At 44.3% G+C, this 20514-nt stretch overlaps 1 protein-coding gene across 3 annotated transcripts in view; it reads left to right on the top strand.

The window, feature by feature from the left end:
• Nucleotides 1-20514, top strand: part of TYRO3 (TYRO3 protein tyrosine kinase) — a 39835-nt gene that overhangs the window by 16863 nt on the left and 2458 nt on the right. For 2 of the 3 annotated variants that reach the window (XM_042869019.1, XM_042869022.1), the window contains exons 7-18: nucleotides 2048-2225; nucleotides 2679-2821; nucleotides 4063-4207; nucleotides 8671-8800; nucleotides 8983-9083; nucleotides 9914-10009; nucleotides 12256-12336; nucleotides 13973-14065; nucleotides 14444-14565; nucleotides 14848-14957; nucleotides 16406-16565; nucleotides 17910-18046. In XM_042869019.1, coding sequence (XP_042724953.1) covers nucleotides 2048-2225; nucleotides 2679-2821; nucleotides 4063-4207; nucleotides 8671-8800; nucleotides 8983-9083; nucleotides 9914-10009; nucleotides 12256-12336; nucleotides 13973-14065; nucleotides 14444-14565; nucleotides 14848-14957; nucleotides 16406-16565; nucleotides 17910-18046 — 1496 coding nt within the window. Of the gene's footprint in view, nucleotides 1-2047; nucleotides 2226-2678; nucleotides 2822-4062; nucleotides 4208-8670; nucleotides 8801-8982; nucleotides 9084-9913; nucleotides 10010-12255; nucleotides 12337-13972; nucleotides 14066-14443; nucleotides 14566-14847; nucleotides 14958-16405; nucleotides 16566-17909; nucleotides 18047-19651; nucleotides 20509-20514 lie in introns of those variants that run through there. The other variant, XM_042869032.1, reaches the window with a different exon arrangement.

The following is a 20514-nucleotide window of genomic DNA, read 5'->3' on the forward strand; positions in this document are numbered from 1 at the left end:
AAGATTAGATCAAACAGCAGCCAAGCATCCAGGAGAAACAGCAATTCCTGGAGCAAGCAGCACACCTCCCCGTGGGCTCATCTGTGGGTGTGGATGGGGAGCCCCTTTGCATTCCCCATCTGATTACAGCACTAATAGGAGCTGCAGAGGAATGTCTGTGGGATGTAGCCAACTATGCAGAGGAAGGATTACAAGCACAAGGTATGCTGGAAGCAGCCTCGCTAATTTCCTTGCAGAGCTCTTTTATTTGGGAGCTGGGAAGGAAACCAGTGGTTGCATGCTCTGGTGTTTATTCCCGTTCGCAAGTAAAAGAAACCATCATCCTGATTTGGCTGCCTGGCAGAGGGAATGCCTGAATATAGCTGGCCCTGGTCTGTGTTTTTTGTTGCTGCTTCTGTTCTCGTTCAGAGCTGAAAATGGCTTTCTTCCTCCTGCACAAAGCCGAGTGAGCTCCAGTTGAGCTCCAGAGCAGCCCATTCTCTCCGGGTTGCATGTTCATTGGCTTCAGCAATTCTAATCACTCTGAGGTTTGTTCCTCTTGCACTTTTGGCAGGGAGTGAGGGAACAAGGACATGAGGAAAAGAGGCCAAACACTGCAACTCGGGTTCTGCCTGCTCAGCAGTCTGTCACCCTCCTCTGTGCCTTGCAAACTATTCCTGTTCTGAGGACGAAGTTGCTGCATCTGGATCTGGGAGCAGGTTAACCTGCCTGGCAGTCATCTTGGCCAGCAGAAAGCTGCCTTTCCTCTCATGGGCTTTGACAGCAGGAATGCCACAGTTTGTCTTCCCTCCTGCTCCCAGGGCTCTGGTTTTGTGAGAGCCAGTGACCCACATTCCCATGTGAGAATGCGCACGCTCCTGGCTCACAGTGAGGGAGCGATTGTCCTCTGCTGGAGCCATGAGGGAGGAGGAGGGGCACTCGGCTCGGTGCTCTGGCACTGTGGCCTAGCAGCGGGTGTCCCACAAGCCCCCTGCTAGGGTGGGCAGATCGCTTCTGCCAGGGATGGGGCAGGAAATCACCGTGTTCATGCAATGTTAGCAGGGAATAAAGGGGACAGGTGTGAGACCCCTGTTCTTCAGAGTAATGGACAGAGATGCACCATCAGCATGAGGGGTTTTGCACAAAGGTCTGATTGTTTTTTCCCTGCTTTGGAGGACACTGATAATGACAACAATATGCTTTTTTATTAAGGAAATTTGAGAACCTTCTTTTTCCCAGACACATAAATCGGTGGGCCAAAAGTTCATGTGGGAATGAGCAGGGAGGAAGACTGCTATAGTCCTAGAGAATGCAGAGTCCCACAAGTGTCTCGCTTTTGTCATACAGCTTGCCTTTACTCCTAGCTCTGCTACTTTGTATGCGCTTGAGAAAAGAGATGGGCTGAGCATGGGCGCTAGGCAGAGATCTCTGCTATTGTCAGTACAAAGCAAGTGGGAGCACTGAAGCTGCCTGTGCATTAAAAGCACGCAGTGCTGTCAGAGTGGAATTAAAATCCCTGTTGCGTAGGAGTTGAGATCTCAAGGGAGAAGGCGGGAAGAGGAGAGTTGCAGGAGTGATAAAAAGTTTATTTTCAATTTGGTTTGAAACAGTTCAGCTGAATCAAGCCATTGGTGTCTGCCAAGCCTCTAATCCACCGCCAGACAGAAAGACCGTGCACTTCTGAAAAAGAAGCTGAGTTAGGGGTGGTGTGAGGCTACAGCGAAAGGGAAGTTGATCTAACCGTGCTCACTGCCCAAACTTAGACAAGCCTCAAAAGCAAGAAGCACTCCAATGGAGGCACACTCCATTTTCTTTAGAGGAAATGATAATCAAGTGTAGAATTTTTAACATAGGTAAGGATGTGTTTTTAAGTATTTGGAACCAAATTTTCAACTGGTGGAAAGTCACTGTGTTGCCAAATATAAGGGTGTGATGTCATTTGAGCAAATAAAGCATTGCTCGTGGTTCTTATTTGACAACTCCCTTTCCACACAGCTGATACCTTATCTATACCCCTATGGACCTGTTTTTCACATAGTAAAACACTGCTGTTTCATGTTTGACACAGGTTGCTGAGTCCCCAGATGGCCAGGAGGTCTCCACTGAAGTTGCCCCAGTGCCCCCCTTTGCCTACGGCGTGCAGGGCCTGAAGCACTCAACCAACTACAGCGTTCGTGTGCAGTGCAGCAATGAGATGGGCAGCTCCCCTTTCACAGAGAGGGTTTACTTCCAGACACTGGAGCTTGGTAAGCAAATAGCAGTGAGTTTGCAAGGTGGTTCTGAAGCTGAAAAAGAGATGGGGATAAACTTCTTTGGACTTCTTTCTTGTTCCTAAGCACAAGAGAGTCTATGCTGTCAGATTGCTTGTCTGCTCTGAGGATTTCCTAACAAAATCTTAATACATAATCCAGTGTGGTTAACAGCTATGATGCATGAGAAACAAACTGATCCTGCCGCAGTGCTCCTGCATGCGCCCTGAGGTCCTTAGGTTTCAGAGAAAAGCAAGGGATGTTCACTGATCTTATCTTGTCAACTTGAAACCAACATAGTGGTTGGTGGCTTGCAGGATTGGTTTCTCCCCTCACGCTCTCTTCTGGCTGATATCAGGAATGGGGGTCAGTCTGTCTTTTCAGTGACTTTCAGTGTGGGTAGGGCCTGATTTTCCTGCACAGTGATTGTATTCTGTCTTCTTCATTCAGCTCCAAGCAGCACCCCACAAAATATCCATGTGATCCAGAGGGATCCTGGTTTGGTTTTGGAGTGGGAAGGCGTGGCTCCAGATGTGCTGAAAGAGAATGTCCTGGGATACAGGTTGGAGTGGATTCAGGATAACATGACTCAGGTAACAGATCCAGGGGGAGCTGAGTCATTGTGAACAGAGTTGGAGAACGGTCAGATTACATTTCTGGGCATGAGGGTCCCTCATCTTTTACCCAGACGAGGGGTTGGATTGCTGACATTGCTCTTGTGTAAATGGATCTGTTCTGATGTGCAGCAAATGATGATACTGCCTCAGTATTTGGACCCAGTTAATGTGAAATTCCTTTGCGTAAACGCTTACGTGTAGATAGACCAGTTCCCCTGATGTTCCTTGTACAACAAGGACAACAGAGAGGGATTTGGTTTATCCCTACCCCTTTCCAGTTCTGTCCCAAAAGCAGCTCAGAGTGCAGGATCTCTTTTCTGTGGCAGAGCTTGGTTTTCAAATCCTAGCAGTGGAGTGTACTTAACAAGTGGACGAGTTACATAGTAAATGACAAAAAGAAGGTTGCAGATTAATTTACAGTATGTGGGGAGTTGAAAGAACCCTGTCAGGGTTGGCCTTTCATTTGATTCTCAGTGTTGACCTTCCCCAGGTATCTGCCTTTGAAGTTCACAGCATTTCTTATGGTTTCTCACTCCTTAATATACATTTCACCAGCACCCATTAATGATGAACAAGCTTGTAATAACAGGCAGCAAGAGAGACTTATTTCCTTTCTTTCATGACCCATTTTGTACTAGGCCAGCATCACTGACTTTCTGAATGATAATATTGTGGATTCCCATTGAGTTTACATTGCGTCAGCAGTGGAAACTTCATGTGGCTTTGCTGCAAATTATGTGTAAGAAGGTCCCCAAAATTGCTGCAGATATGTTGGTTTCATTTTCCTAAGTGGAAACTAGCCATGAAATTCAGAAGCAGTTTGAGATTTGGCCAGTAAGTTAAAGCAGACAAGATTCCTCCTTTGGATTAAAATTGTCAGATACCTTGCAGTGTGTTGGTGCATCTTTGTGTCTAAAACAGATGAAGCAATTGTGTCTTCTAATGAGAAAAAAAAAATTATATGGGAACTTTCATAGAAGGATCTCAAAGAAGTAAATCATTAAACTTTCTATCTTCCCTACACCCTGGGAAGCTGTTAGTGATTTCTGAGAAGAGAAACCCAAGGTGACATCCCTAGTTAGTGGTGAATCTGGGACTGGAGCAGGAGTCACAGATCCTTGCCCTTGTAGCACCAAGGAAGTACACAGTAATGGTTTGGTTTAGACATTTTAGCTCCCTTTTTGGGCATCTTACAGCTTGTTGCCCTTTGCTCTTAGGGGGAGATGATTGTGCAGGAAACAAAAGCAAATCTCACAACGTGGAACCCTCTCAAAGATCTAATCATCAGGGTGTGTGTGCTGAACTCAGCTGGGTGCGGACCATGGAGTGACCTCTTCCTGCTGGAAGCCCAGGAGGTCATGGGTGAGTGTCCACTGCCACTCCTTCATATGGGGGAGAGTAGTCAGCATTAGAAGAGGTGCATTTAGAGCTTTGAAATCTTTCATTTAGGTTTGCATTTAGCAGAGTGAGTATGAGAGAACTTCTCTAATGTAGGTTCTTGTAGATTTATTTTAAGGCCATTCCTCACTTGTTAAAGTTGAACCTGATTTAAAGCATATCTGCATAGTTTTTTGTGATGATTCTAACAGAACATCTTTATATGAAGGCAGCATGGCACACTCCATGGAGAGGCTGAGCTACTGGTAGGAGGGGAAGGTTGTGGTACAGCAGCTGGGCTGTACAGATTGGACTCTGTGGAAAAGTGTGCTGAGGGCAAAGAACATGTGTGTACAGAGGATGTTCCTAGAGGTGAAGGTTGGATCATCAATGCTGGTTTGCTTGCCACCTGCATTTCACAGTAAATGGGAAATAGAAGCTGGGATGTGGATAAGGTCTGAGTTGTGTTTGAGGAGATGGACTCTGTCCTGCAACAGGATCTGGAAACAGAACAAGACTAAAATCCGTCATCTCTGGTGTTGACACACTTCTGTTCCTTTCTTCCCAAGCCACATGTCTCTTTTGGTCAGTCACATGAACATGGATCCTTCTAGGCTTAGAAATGGCGGGGCAGCCTGGAGGGGGCCTTCTGGGACTGGGGAAACAGAACAGAGAAGCAAGGGAGAACTGCAGCCCTACCTGCAGCAGTGTACTGATGCTGGCTTTGACGTGCAGGTATCTGAGAAAGGCCTTTGGCAGCCCAGTTCTTGTAATGAAGGCTGTACTGATGGTTTATGTGAGCACACTCACTGTAGAATCAAAGACCTCAAATTATTTAAAGAAGAACCCATAGGCTTGGGTTGAAAGAGAAAGATCATCTACTTCCAAACCTCTCCTATAGCAGAATTGCCATCCACTCTATCAGGCAACAGATCAGGCTCCATCCAACCTCATCTTGGACACCACCACGGATGGGGCTTCCACAAACTCTCTGGGCAGCCTATGCCAGTGCCTCACCACCTGAGTAAAAATTTTCCTCCTAGCATCTAATCTAAATCTTCCGTCTCAGTTTAAAGTCATTCCCTCTTGTCCTGTCACTATCAGACCGTGTAAAACATCAGTCTCCCTCCTGCTTGTAAGCTCTCTCTTCAAGTACAGGAAGGTCTCAGTGAAGTCTCCCCAGAGCCTTCTCTTCTCCAAGCTAAACAAGCCCGATGTCTTTAGTCTTTCTCCATAGGAGAGGTGCTCCAGCCCTTTGATCATCTCTGTGGCCCTCCTCTGGACCCATTCCAACACCTCTACATCCTTTCTGTACTACAGGCCCCAGGCCTGGGCACAGTACAGAATGGGGTCTTAAAAGGGCAGAGTAGAGGGAACACTCACTTCCCTCTCCCTGATGGCCATCCTTCTTTTGGTGCAGCCCAGGATAGCAGTTGGCCTTCTGGGCTGCAAGCATGCACTGCTGGCTTGCGTGGCTTGCCTTAAGCTTTTTATCCTCCAGAACCCCCAAGTCCTTCTCCATGGGGCTGAAATGGAAGAGTGGAGTATCAGAACTGTCTCTACTAGAGGATGATAATCTGCTCCATCAGTGTGTTTCTCCTGTTGGTCTTTTTTTGTGGCACCCAAACGTAGAGAAAAGCACCTGAAAGGACTAGAAAATCCCTTTGGAAAATGTCCAGCACTGGCAAGAAGCCCCAGGGAATGTATAGGATTTGCATATTACAGGGAGCTAGAATGAGATAATCTTAAAAACACAACATGTTTGCTTGTTTTTATTTACAAACCACTTGAAAAAAGCATCAGGGAGCAGTGCATGCTTTGGCCAAGTGCTATCTGAAAGCGTGTATATTTGTTCTGAATCCTTTGTCAGTTTTCTCGGCTTCAGTTCACAGTAATAACATTCTGGAAATAAAGGTTCACTGTGAAAAAGCTGATAGGCCCTAAACAGCAGAACAGCAGAACTGCAGAAATACTGCAGTTCTGTTGCAGGCCTGATAGAAAATATAAGTTGCTTCCCTTCCTAAAATAGCAGGCTGGCACTGGTTGCTTTCAGTGAGAAATGCCAGGGGTGGTTTCTGACCAGCTCCCAGTGCGGCAGCAGGGATGACTAAGCTTGTATAAACTTTAAGGCATATTTGTCATCACAGCAAGCTTGTAGAGCTCCACCCTGGCTATGCAGAGATCTTGTGCACCATTAACAAAGAACGTTTTAGTATGTTCAGAGGCATCCTCAGTGTAAACCTCTCTCTTCCACTGCAGAGAGAGGAAAGGAATAGCCTAATAGTACTCTTTTCTATCTGTAATCTTCATGATTATAGGCAGGAGAGGTCTCTTGGATTGTTTTTGCACACCTTTGCTATAGAAGGCCTCCTACAGAAATAAAAAGGCTTCTTTCATCATCAAAGGCCTCCTAAATCCTCATTTACGCTCATCCAGTAACACTGGCTTCCGTCTGCCTTGTGCAGTCTTAAGGCATACGCTGGTCAGAAGAGAGGAGAGCAAGAGATGGGAAAGCAACAGAGCTGGGGAGGGAGAGGCAACTCATTCTTGGGCTGTAGCCATCCTCCTTAGCTCAGTGGCAAGAGGGGGAAGCCAAGAAAGATCTAGGGCAGAACAGTAGAAGCAGTGAATTTCAACATTCATTTCTATTTCTGACATGTTTGCTGTAAACTGGGATGGGCTCCTGACTCCTAGCAGTTTAGAAACAAGGAGAATCACTTTGATTTGTTTTGTTTTCATCTGTCCTCCTTTTGGAAGAACTCCTCCCTTGAAGTGACCTAAATCCCTTCTCTCTTACCAGACCGGAGTTGACAGAGTAGATAAATAGACTGAGAGAGGCTTGTCTCGCTGTGGGGCCAAGGAAACCTTATTGTTAGCTATCAGAAAGGATCTTTTGCATCAGTGTTGTTCTCTGTTTCTCCCCTGATTGTTTGATGGTAACGCCCCAAGTGATTGGCTTGGGAATTGTTGCACTTCTGTTTCAGATCCCCCTCCCTCCTCATTAACAGCCTGAAGGCCAGGTCAAAAGGTTCAGCAGAAAAGGGTATCGTAAAACCAAGAGCCTATAAAACTCTCTGTGTGGGAAGAGAATCAGAGTCACTGAAGGAAGATAAGATGCTGATGGATAGATGCTAGCTCTGATGATTTTTTGTAAGAGGAGAATTCTCCAGAGCTCTGTTCCCTTAAGCCTCACCTGTTTAATAGACTAACAATGCTTCCTTGAAAACATGGATGGTAAGGCTTGACAGCGCAACCAGTAAGCAAACTGCAGAAGCCTTTTGCCTGCAAGGACTCTGCCTGCTGGAATATTTCACTCCTTTTCAAACGTCTATGCAAAGGTTAATCCAAATCTCAGCCCATTATCCTAGCACCTCTTTTAAGGACAGGTTTACCTATACTTTCATGATATATACCACTATAGAATTATTTATACCATCAGAAATGACTCATCCTTAGCTTCTGGTAAAGCACAGTTGACAAGGGAGTGTGAAGATGACAAGTAAGCTGCTTAGTGATCTGTTACCTGTACTTGTTTGTTCTTTAAACAAATCGGAGATACGAGGGCTGTACTAGGTTTTAATAAACCTATTCAAATTGGCATTTAGTCATCAGCAACTTTTTTTGGAGAAGAAGTCTCTCAGGGAATTGGATTAATTTATCTCTTGTTTGCCAAGCATAGATCATATTCTTCTCTTCATAGCCATATTGCTGCAGTGTCTTCCTTCCCTTGTCGCTTACTCAGGTTGGCAGCATGTCCATTTCCTTTCTGAAGAGGAGAGGTTTGTAGTCAAAAATATATCTAATCTGAAAGCATATATTAGACAAGACTTGTAACCTGCATGCTGGTTGAATTCTTTCTTGACTTGCAGGGCACTTTGAAAAACCTGCTTCTCTTTGGTAGAGAGGTATTACAAAGTAAAAAAGGAGCAAACAAAATTGAGAGGTTAACAGCCAATACCAAGGCTCTCTTTGTGGGAGGGGAATTGTAAATAGTCCCTATCAGATTGCCATGAAGAGCTATTGTCTCTCAAAATCTGGTTATCTGGTTGGCATTTGGGCAGAGTCTGGTCAAGGCTCTGCTGGCTGCCTCCAACAGGGCAAAGTGAAAATTGTATGCAAAATTCCCTTTTTAAGTACTTTTTTGTCTTGAGACTGCAGGTCATGATTCACGTAGTTTAATCTGGAGCAGTGCCCTTTACTTCATGGGTGGTCAAAACCAAGAATAGGTCTGATAGCTGCATGTATCTGCTCTGTCCTTGCTGTGTCCAGCAGCTAGACTGATTGGGTAGCTGTTTATGCAAAGTTCCAGTGCACAACGATTCGCTGTGTACATTAAAATCAGCAAGATGGCTTTTCCATTTAAAAGCAAAATATTTTTGTATCCCAACGTGGGCTTTTTACTATTTGCATTCTTCTATTTGCTGACTAGTGTTTTCTGCATCATCTAGGTGGTCAGAGACAGCCTCCTTATGGGACGTCCTGGGTTCCTGTGGCATTGGGCATTCTCACAGCTCTGGTCACAGCTGTTGCCCTGGCTCTTATTCTCCTTCGAAAAAGAAGAAAGGAAACTCGATTTGGGTAAGGGAGTTTCTCCTAGCACTGCTTAAGAGACGTCTTTACTTCTTCCCCCAGTGTGGTTTTCTGACTGATTATTTTACAAAAAAATGTGGTTTAAGTATAATCACCCAATCTGTCTGTCACTCATTCAGAAGTGAATGGCCTGTATCATCGTGGCTCCGTGTGTCTTTTCTGCTTTCTAGCCATGCCTTTGGCAGTGTGGTTGGCAGAGGGGATCCAGCTGTTCATTTCAGAGCTGCCAGGTCTTTCAACAGGGAAGGCCCAGAGCTCATTGAAGCAACGTGTAAGTCCAGTTACCTCAGTGCTTCTACTTGAAAAACTGATCATACATGTACTGTTCTCTCTGTTTTTCCTGAAACTGATGGTTTTGGATCAAGAATATGGGAAATAATTTCCAGTGAGATTTAAGTAATCTGTGAACGATGACAAAAGTGAAAGGCGAGAGTTGCTGTTACCATCTTAGTTACATAACAACATTTCCTTGCCAATTATAGTTACACTCATTCTGTATTTTAATGCAAAGCGTAAATTCACCACTTTCCTGCCCCTGTTTCACACTGTTTTGACCGTACTACAATGTAATGGTCAAATGAGTGAGGCTTAACAATGTTAGCAGTATGCTCTAAGCTCAGTTTGCTACAAGCGTGAACATTCAGATAGGCACTGTGAGAACTGTAGTGTACTTAAAATAGTGTAAAGGCCAGTAAGATTATTGAAAACTGGTTCAGCTCCATCAACTTAAATGAGTCCAAATGAGTCAGTGTCCATCAGGTGTCCCTTCTCTTCGCACTCTGTCTTTTCAGTTATTCACAATAGTTCTGTATTCCAGTTCTTGGCATTATTAAGGGCAGTGCAGTCACAGCCTCTCCCTTTCAGTGCTTTTGGTAATGAAAAAGATAATGAAAAAGATGTTTTCTTGTGGCTAAACGTTACTGGTCTTGGCTGTGGTGAGACTTGAAGATGTGGGAAGGAACTCTTTCTTTTCAGATTTTCCATCTTGCATTATGGAAATAAGGCTGGAGATGGAATTAAAACAGATGACTCTTGATGTTGTGACAGAACATTTAAGTATCCCTGATTTTACTCTTTTTTTTTTCTTTTTTTTTTTTCCAGTGGAGAGTGTAGGGATCAGTGATGAGTTGAAGACAAAACTCAAAGATGTGCTTATCCAGGAGCAGCAGTTCACCTTGGGACGAATGTTAGGCAAGGGTAAGAACCAAAAGCTGAATAAGACTATACATTAAAAGTCTGCTTGGGTTACCTTTACTGCTGAGTAGGGAGAAGCAATTATAAGTAGCTTGTTTTCTGTCCTTCTGTTTGTAGATGGCATTTAAATGGCACTTTCCTCTAGCTAACACAGTTCAAAGGTTTAGCATAACTAAGGGGATATCGGCTAAGCCAGTGTGGCTCTACAAAGTTGTGAACTACAGTGTATGTTCAGCTTTCCTGAACTGTTGATTCATTGGGGTATGATTTTTTTTTCAGAGTTTTAAACAAAGGAGTATTCATTTAAACTTCTCCTGCTCGTTCTGCTTTAGAAGTGGTGCTGTAGAATTCCTTCAGTTTACACATTCAAATATGCTGCACCAATACAGAGGCAGATGATCTACTACAGACACTCCAATGCCTCAAAAACACATGCTGATTCAATTTTGCATATTTCTGGCATGTCAAGTGGTTTGTCTCCAGATATTAGTTTGAGCTCTTAAAGAGGCATATCTGGAACAAGTACTGAATTTGCTGGCATTTGTCCATATTCAGGACCTTCGGAGTTCTTACTTCTTACCTACCATTTCTCTCAACTTTTCAGGTCATGAGGAATGGGCAAAATAAAGTTGGGATGCTTCTCACCTAACTTGAGCTAAAAAATTGGCTAAAAACTCTCTGCAAAAGAGGGTTTTGAATTTAGATTTCCCAAATTGCAAACTAGTGTCCCAGCTGTTGAATCAGATTTCTTTTTGACTGAAAGTGTGTAACAATAAAGCAAGTAACTAAGAAAGGATTGTGAGTCAGGAGTCACACGCAAAAGAGAGCTGAAGTGTTTGGCTTCCTTTTTCTTAACGAGACTAGTTTTATTGCATTCTCTTGACCCTGTCCCACTGGGAGCTATATTCTGCTCCAGTCCTTCCAGAACAAATGTGTTTCTGAAGACTCTTTCAGATCAGGAAGATGACCTTCCTGCCGAAGGTCAGAGGGCTGAACAATGCTAAGTAATTCAACAGTGTCAGCTTTTGGCCAGTTTCTGGGATCCTTCTAACACTTCTGGGCTGTCCCCTCAACAATTAACAAAGTGGAAATTGGCTGCCGTGGGGTCCTTGGTGGAAGGATGCTAGCTGGCAAGATGTGTTCTACATTGTCAGCCCCACTCACCCAACCTCTGTTCAGCATACAGGTTAGAAGAGGGCACGGCTGTGTTATCTTGGGTTCTGCTGACTCTGCAGCTGAGAAGAGCTGCACAATGCAGAACCAATACAAAATTGCTTAGATCCTTCCCTTTCTTCTCTTCTTTGGTCTGATATCCACTGCATATGATTATTGTGAAATAAGTACATGTCACACAGCAGTGAAGGACACTGTGAAAAGCCAGTGGAAAGATAATGTTTTGGGGTATGCATCTTGAGTACCTCATTTTACTTCCTCCTCTTCAGTACCAGAAACTCTCATCAGAACAGATTTTGGATTGGGTAATCAGTTACAAAATTAGGGAGAGCAAATCTAGAGCCAGAACTAATGCAAAGAGTCTGTTACGCTGTGGATGTAAAGCCACTTCAGGCTAAAATAATTTGAAGATTTGACTGTTTGCATTTCCTCTCATCTCCCTTAGAGAAAACACAAGGATAAGCTCTTCCTTGTATTAATTGACGTGTCACACACACAGAAGAAGGTGTTGTATATTTTGTCTAGCCTGCAGTGGTTCATGCAAGTCGTTCCCTGAATTTTGAGAGATAAGACCTGATTGTGTCCCGAGTGATTGAATGCTGGCACCATTACTGGGCTGTCAGCCCTGACAGCTGTCACCTTCAAGAACGGTCAGCACTGGGAGCATCCTCATCCACCCATCCTCTTACTGGCTCCCACTCACGGGCCCTTCTCTGTCCAGAATTTCACTTGGCTGCATTCCTCATGATGTGATTTCCTCAGAAATGTCTGCCTGAGGTCCCAGCCCATACTGTGACTGCACTGTCCGCTTGGTAGAGGATTGCCTGCTTTCCCTCTTGTTTTTCTTTCTGAACTGCTGGCAGAGTGGCCTCTGTCAGCTGATTGTGCTACCTCTTCGAGGCACGAGTATGCTGAAAACTGCTGACTCAAGTTGCAGAATGAAAAATGAAGCTGGTAGCTGCATTTCTTATGCTTACTCAGCTTCCCTGTTAGCGACCCCCAGTGTGATCCTGCTGTGAATCATACTTTCCTCGCTAAAAGCTGTTCCCTCACTGCCTGCTCTGGTCTTTTCACAGGAGAGTTTGGGTCAGTTCGAGAGGCACTATTGAAGCTAGATGATGGCTCTTTCCAGAAAGTGGCAGTGAAGATGCTGAAAGGTAAGTGGGAGCAGGGCTACCGGAAGTACTTAAGAGAGAAGAGAGCTTGGAAGGATTAAATGTAGTCTGTCCTATTCTCTATCAGATATCTACTGACATTCTTCTTTACTCCTCTCTGAGCTTCCCACTCAGCCCTTCTACCAGTGTTCTCTCCATCTCATTTTAAGTCTTTATGCAGTGGAAGCTCTTCAGGGAAGGACCTATACTACCTCAGCTGGTTGTACAGCATCCAGAACGTGGTGATTGCAACCAAAAGCACGTCATAACTGCAGTTTTTGTGTGCAGAGGATCTCGTTCAGTTGCTTGATTCAACAGCACTACATCATCTGGCATAGGCAGCTCAGGCAGGACTGCTTTGTGCTATGATGTAGTCAGCAGTAGGTGGCAAAGTAGTCCAACTCCCTTCCGATTAGTCACTGGAGGAGTGAACAGAACAAGGGCAGCTAACGTTCATCAGGTAGAGATGTGTGACACAAGAAGCGATTAATAGGTGTAAGTGAAAGCAAGTATGTGTGCATATATTTATACATGTGTTAACCTATGTTATTTTAGCCCTGTTGCCTGTAAGGCAGAAATGAACTGTGACTGACTGAAAGCAGAGTCACACTTGCGTACCTTTGAAGTTAAAATGGGCTGCCACAGAGTGCCAGTTTGTGCTAAGAGTACTGATAACACAGTTGTGTAAGTTAAAACATTTTCTCCAGTCTCAACAATCATTCTAATCAGTTTGCAAGGAGTTTAGTGGGTAGTCAAACTGTCTGCCTCCAAGCATCTGACTTGGGAACTGTTACCCTCTACTGGGACCTTCCTTTCTCCTCTGGCTGTAGAAAGGAAATCATGTACTTCTGTCTTCTGAATCATATTAAATGACTTCCCTAAAGCAAAGAATATGAATATTCCCATACAAGTCTGAGTCTGATCTCGTAGCAGAACTGGAGGACTCTCACTAAATTCAGCAGCACCAGTGGAGGAAGTATTCTGCTGGGCTAATTCTTGATTATATCATACTTCTGTAAATCTGGACTAACAGTGACAAATTGTTTTCTCCAAATTTATATTCATGTGTGCCACTAACAAATTTGGTCCAAGGTCTCCAGTACTGAGGTTATTTAAGAAATTTGAGCTATAGCAAGACTCAATTGTGCTAAGAGATGGAGAAGTGTATGGATCTTGCATGCTGTCCTCATTAGAGATGAATTGAGCTTTGTGACCCCTGTTGGGGTCTCCAGCCATCTCCTCAGTCTTAGCATTTTCTCTAATTCTGTGTGCCATCTCCTCTTCCTGAGACTGTAGTTTAGGTCCTTTTAGCTAATTTATTCTTACATCTTTAATGCACATGTGATTTCTATGGCTTCCAAGGAAAATTGTTACTGAGAAAAGTGCTGCTAATTGTCAGGTCTTTCCTCTGCCAAGAAGCAATTTACCAGATGTCTCTGATGCATGCTTACTGACCACTGTCTCAGATGAAAGCGTCAGGCTCTGCCTTGTTGTAAACTGGCTCATCTAGCTGTAGGTCTGGGAGGATGTGCAAAACCTCCACAAAGAACAGGCTTCTGAAGATCATTATCTGTAATGTCCTTTGGAGCCATTCACTGAAGGACCAAGGAAGAAAACTTACAGTGACCTTTTCTTCCAGCGGACATCTTCACCTCCACTGACATTGAGGAGTTCCTGCGGGAGGCTGCATGCATGAAGGAGTTTGACCACCCACATGTCACTAAGCTGATTGGTAAGCCAGCAGTGCTGCTCACTCCCACAACATCCCCCCAGCCTCACATGCCCAGCAGCACTGCTCTCCAAAAGCAGAATTGGTGCAGCCACCTCTGCGCTGTAGGGAGCAGCGCCTGCACTTTCCAGGCCTAGAAGGGCTTGGAGTGTTGAAAACAAATATGTGCAGCCCTCATACACCTGCAGTAAACATCTGCTATTTAAACTAATTCTCTGGTTCTTGAAACCCCTACAGGAGCATACAAAGGAGTTTAGATCCTACCCGCCAAAAAATGCACATTTTTTCTGCAGTTTCAAAAGAGAAGGGCTTGTTGACCTCTGAGATTCCCCTTGGGCCTGCTGTGTTTGCTAAAACCCCTTTGCTGTGTGTATTCACTAGGAGTCAGTCTACGGAGCCGTCCCAAGGGTCGTCTCCCAATTCCCATGGTGATCCTGCCCTTCATGAAGCATGGAGACCTTCATGCTTTTCTGCTGATGTCAAGGATTGGGGAAAATCCTTTTGTAAGTCTTTCTTACTGTAAAATTCCTGTAGGGAGGGCATGGATTTTCAGACAACATGCTCAGATCAGTTTGGGTTCGGTCTTGCAGAGACATTGGCAGATGATCAGATTTTTATGCTATAGGAAGCTCTGATCAGATGTTGAAGTATTTAATCCCATGCACACTGAGAACCAACTCCTGCTTTCCCTACAGCCTCCTGTCCCTGCCTAGTAAGCTAGTAGAAAATGTTGCAATCCTGCCATAAGAGGTTGAAAGTTGAAATAACTGAGTTATTTCTTTCAGAACTTGCCTGTTCAGACACTCCTCAAGTTCATGATTGACATTGCCAGTGGGATGGAGTACTTGAGCTCAAAAAATTTCATACACAGAGACCTTGCAGCTCGGAACTGCATGTAAGTGAACCATGAACCATGAACTTTTAGAGAAAAGAAAGACCGGAGTGGATGAGGGAGGAATGAGAAGCCTTTCACACAACAGAAGTGAGGAGGGATCCTCTTGGGGGATGTTGGCCTTTGCATCTAACTGACAGCAGTCATGGGAGAGTCTTGTCCATGAATGTACGTGCACATGGTGGTGGTGGTACTCTGGGGGCCAACTGTTAGCCTTCAGATGAGCTTCAAACTGACCATATTTAGAAGAAACTATCCCATCATTGGTTTGGACATACATATGTTTTCAGAGGGTTGATTACAATGCTTTGTGTCAGCATGGGCTATTTGTTCCACTTTATAATGTAACCAACAGAAGAGAAAGGGTTTGTCCGGGTCAGAAAGAAAGAAGCTTTAAATATAGTCTGAAATCTCTATTCCTTGTATCTCTTCTGAAGACTTGATTATCGCAGTATAAGAAGTGTAGGATTTCCTGGAAAGCAGGTGAAGAATGGCTAATGTGGAGAATGCCTTTAAAAATAATTGCCTGGTGAGCACTCTGCGTGATCCCACATTGCTGTTATGTCCCCAAACTGCCTTGCCTGCTTTGAAGTGAAGATAAATCCCTTTTTGTTCTTTCCTCTCTGCTTCTTTCCTGGGAATAGAAAGGAACAGCCCATTCTGGCAGGCAGAACTCTGCCTCTGAACAAAATGACAACAACCAATGAAATCTGCAGTGAGACACAGATTTCCAAAGGCATCTAAATGTCCAGCTGTACAGACAGGAGGCTGATAAATCATAATGAAAAATGATGAATTAGCCTGCATTGACACTGCTGAGAAACTCCTACTGTTTTCCTATTTTAAAATACTAAAAAAAAGCAACAGTCTTCCTTCAGAGGAAGCTGAGTGCTGTGTCATCACACCTTCCTTTATGCAGCCTGGAGGCATGATGTCTTTATGGGCTTTACTCTACTACCTACTGAAGTGTCTAGGTTTAAGTAAGTGTGTGACAAGAGCAATTCAGGCCGTTAACTTGGCCTGAAGAGAATGGCTTGCAGATGTAGTTTAGGCAGCTGTGATATGAATCTAGGCAAGTACCTTGTGTTTTTTGATTGCTTATGCAGGGCATGGGCCTTAGTGATAGCAGTGAACAATGCAGATAAACACTGTTGAACTTTGAGCCTCTATAAAGTAACTGAGTTCACTTTGGATGACAGTGCAGGCCATCTGAGCATGGCCGTTTGTTTATTTTCTTATTCCTAATTATCTCTCTATTAGTCTCAAGGAACTGATTTGAGACCACTGAATTATTTTACATCAGTTGTCAAGTAGATTAAGTCATTATCCTTCTGGGTAATACTTGATGATGAAATACCTCACTTCCCTGCCCAGGTAGTCCTGGTTGTACCTCTTTTATTGCCTGAGGTGGCCAGTGAATGCTTTTCTTAGTCATTAAAACTTTCCCATAGGCTGGATGAGAACATGAATGTGAGTGTTGCAGACTTCGGGCTTTCTAAGAAAATCTACAGTGGAGACTACTACCGTCAGGGCTGTGCTTCCAAGCTGCCAGTGAAGTGGCTTGCTCTAGAAAGCCTGGCGGATAATCTGTACACAACACACAGCGATGTGGTGAGTTTTGCTCTGGTGCATTTGGGGACCGCTTGTATTTTGGCAGAAGTGGAGGTAGGCCCTGGTGGTGGGAAAGGGAGTTTGCCTGGTAGTCTGTGTTTGAGGGGCAGTGTCACCTCTGCCTTGAGTGCTCTCAGAACCCAAGATGTAAAATATGAGTGATTTATGGCAGACGTGATGAACCCTTTTCTCATTTTCCTCTTGTCCTTTGACCCTTCATTTTTCACTTCTTCCCCCTATGCTCTCCTTTACTTGTCTCCCCATCCTTGTCATTTTCTACTCTTTGAACACGCTTTTACTCTTCTACCTTGCTCTTCTGCATTACAATCTGAAGGTGATCTAAATTTCTATTGCACACACTCGTGTACATATACAGCAGTGGCACTCCATCGTACAGAAGGCACTGGAGGAACAATGGAATGAATACATCAGTGCTTACACACTCCTCCCCATAACTTCTCCCATTCATCTGAGATCTTTGCTTCCCTTCTCTTTGGCATGGGGTAGTTTGTGGTGGGAGTTTTTTTTTCTTTCTGTTATTATTTATTTGGGAATGCAGAGCAGGGTAGGGTGGTTGTTCCTTTTTTCTGTTCTGATGCCTTATCCATTCTTCCTTGCTGCCTTCTGATCTGGTTTTGCAGATCTGGTTTTGCATTAGTTTTCTCCTTCAAACCTGTGGACTTACCTTCGAATTTACCCATGTGTCTCTGAAAGGACACCAAGAGTGCCTTGTAGCTTGGCTACTGTGTTGCCTGGTGATTGTTATAACCACTGCAGGCAGTGTTCAGTGATTGCTGATCACAGTTCAGCCAGTTTACAACAGACACTGGGCAGGGCTTGCCTATGAAGATTTTGTTTTTTTTTTCCACCTAACAGACCTTGCAGTTTTGATTTAAAGTTAGAAGTGTGACAGTACAGAGTACAGCACAAATCAGTGTGAGCCATAAGCAGTTTGCTCATTGCCCTGCGTAAGTGGCTAAACTCTTTCATTTGTGCCTGTACATTTCCAGTAATAGAGAATCTCTCCATGTATTAAACAATTAATTTGTGAGCTCCCAACCAAACTCTTAATGTAGCTGGGGACCACAAAGCTGATGCTACATCTCAAGAACCATGAGTAGGAGGAGTTTGGGAGAAGTTTGTAGGTGGGAGACAGGGATAGCTCCAAGAGCCTTCTGCTCCACTGCTGGATGGGACTGGTCAACAGACGACATGTTGGCATCAGCAGCATCTGATCTTATTTTGTTTTCTAGCTAGAATTGAGCCAGCATCACTGCTGCTCACATGATGTAACCCCAACAAGCAGGGCACTTTGTTCATCAGTTCTCTGTGCTGTTCTTTCAGTGGGCGTTTGGGGTGACCATGTGGGAGATTGTGACCCGAGGGCAAACCCCTTATGCTGGCATTGAGAATGCAGAAATCTACAACTACCTCATCAGTGGGAACAGGCTGAAGCAGCCGCCGGAGTGCCTAGAAGATGTGTGAGTACTTCCTCTCCCTGCAGACATATGGTTCCTTGAGAAGTTTGGCTTACAGGAATGAAACGGGAGCAGCTGGCTGACCCTGCAACCTGAATCCATCCACTTTCCATCACACAAAAGCATTCACTATAGAGTCTCTGGGTTAGCTATCAAATTCTCTCTGCTGGCAGAACTCCCTGGAACCTGTGGTAGCTCTGCAAGCAGCCAGCTTGGCTCAAGAGTTTGAACAGTGTCAATGCTAGAAGCTCTTGGCTGTGTGAAAACTATAACTATGTCTCCAGAAGCTCACTGCTCCCTGTCTTCTCAGGCCAGCATCTAAGAAAAGAGATGAGTTTCATGGTACAGCCTGAAGAAAGATTACAAGGAAACAAGACTGCAGAGGCTGTGTGAGCCTTTCAAACCTAGGTCCAGTTATCAAAATTGCATCTAACATTCACATAGAAGTAGTAGGATGACAGAGAGATAGCAGACAGGAATATATATAATGTTCTATAGATCAAGGTCCCACCTTAAATTGCAGGTGGAAACAAAATCAGAACAGTGTTGTGGATATGGGTTTCAGACATCTCCAGACTTAAAGAAAGCACTCAGGTAGTTTGCTGGTGTGTTGCACCCCATGCTCCTGCCTTATTCCTGTAGCATATCTACAAACACTGGCTTTGGTGGTCTTGTAAAGCTGTACATTTTGTTTAAAAGGGACAACAAGAAGTCCCCTTTCTTCCCCCCTTCTTCCTGCTATGATGGTGGAATATGTTTCATGTGCCTTCCTTTTCCCCTGCTTTTTTTTTTTTCTCCTTTTTTTTGATGTAAAGGAATAATCTGTGTCTTGTTACTGAAGCTGTGCACTTTTGTCTTCTCAGCAATTCATTTTGACTGTTCCCAAGCTTAAATGAAAACAGTTATGCCACTTCTTAAAATCATTGTATGTCTGCCTCTTGACTGCTGTGAGTAGCTTTGGTTCCCAGTTGTGGAACTTTTAAGATGCTATAAGGGCCAAAAATAGAGAATGGATGCAATGAGCTGCTAGACACTGAAGAAAAATGCATAAGAAAACTACCAAAAAATATACAACCTCATTTTGAGAGGCCATTGAGCCTCTTTTGATTGAGATCTATGGGGATATGCTCAAAACACTTCCCTACATGCTCACCCTCGGCTTGTGCTGATGGCTGCTGGCAGCAGCAAGGTCCTGGTGGGCTGTTGGTCTGATCCAGTACAGCTGGTAGCTCTTTCCCTTTCTTTCAAATGAATTTCTGCTGTTCACAGGGCGGGGTAAAAGAATGTATTTAATTTGTTGCTGCAGAGTAGGGAGTTTCTGTTTTATATGGAGCACTTACAGTTCTTTCATCCACTCGCAAGGGGCACAATTCAGGATTGAGATAACAGAGGCATTGAAGCTTTCTATAAAACTAGTGTGAAATCCAAGATGCTCATAAAGCTGATAGAGAGCAAGGGAGGTAAAAGCAAAGTAAAGGCCATCATGAAATGCTTCATTTCCCGCTGAAGGCCATTTTCAGATTTTTTTCCACTTACGAGTTTAACTGAGGTTGTTTGTCCATGGTGTTTTCCAGTGCCAGCACTGTGTTTTGTCCCTACTCCCCACAGAACTGGTGACAATGAAGAAACAGGAGCACAGCTGTGGCTTTGGTGGGTGATGTGCAGGAAGGAGAACGATGGCTCTGGCCATTCTCCAGCCATGCTGGAGGCATCACCCTGTGTTCCGTGTGGATGCTGCTGCTGATGACATCTTGCATCAGCCCTCAGGCAACCAGAACTCTCAGCTGGTGTTTGACCACAGGATAAACACTGCCTGCGTGGCAGGATGAGGCCTATGGCCAGTAAAGCACTAAGCAGGCCTCGAAGTTCAGGGTTTTGGGGTTTTTTTTTGGTACTCTCTAATTATTTTGATTAAAGTGTTTTTGAAAACAGGGAGAAGCAAGGATTTTAAGTCCATAAAACCTGCCTAAGTGCCATCAGCTACACAGAGTCAAAACCAATGAATTTTGGAAAAGTTTTGGTGTTTATTAATTGTGATTGCAAAAATAAATGCTTCTCTAAATGTTTGCAATACCCCAGGGACATACCCAGTCTCATTATTAAAAAAAAAAGTTGTGCAAATTTTATGCAAAAAATCACGCACCAAAGCTAGAATTCTTGCCATTCTGTTTTCCCTGCTGAGTGAAGCCATTGCCCTGGTGGAGGTCACAACCTACTCACTCATGTCCTGCTTTAGGGATTTTGGAGGCCTTAGGGTAGCAGTTCTTTTCCAAGGCACCCTTGAAGGGGTGAAGAACTGCATGAGTGTTACGGAGGTGAGATGGAGACTTCCGACAGCTCGTGAAGAGCTGGCTCTGTTCACCTCTGCAAAGGTCCCCTCATTTGATGCCCGTGCTGCACAGCACAGAGTTGCTGCTGGGATGTGCAGAGCTCGATGTGTTGTGTCTCAGTGCTCTTCTTCTGTGTTGCAG

Source organism: Lagopus leucura, unplaced genomic scaffold, assembly GCF_019238085.1.
Source record: "Lagopus leucura isolate 7727_CA_CO unplaced genomic scaffold, USGS_WTPT01 Super-Scaffold_1, whole genome shotgun sequence".
NCBI lineage: Eukaryota > Metazoa > Chordata > Aves > Galliformes > Phasianidae > Lagopus > Lagopus leucura.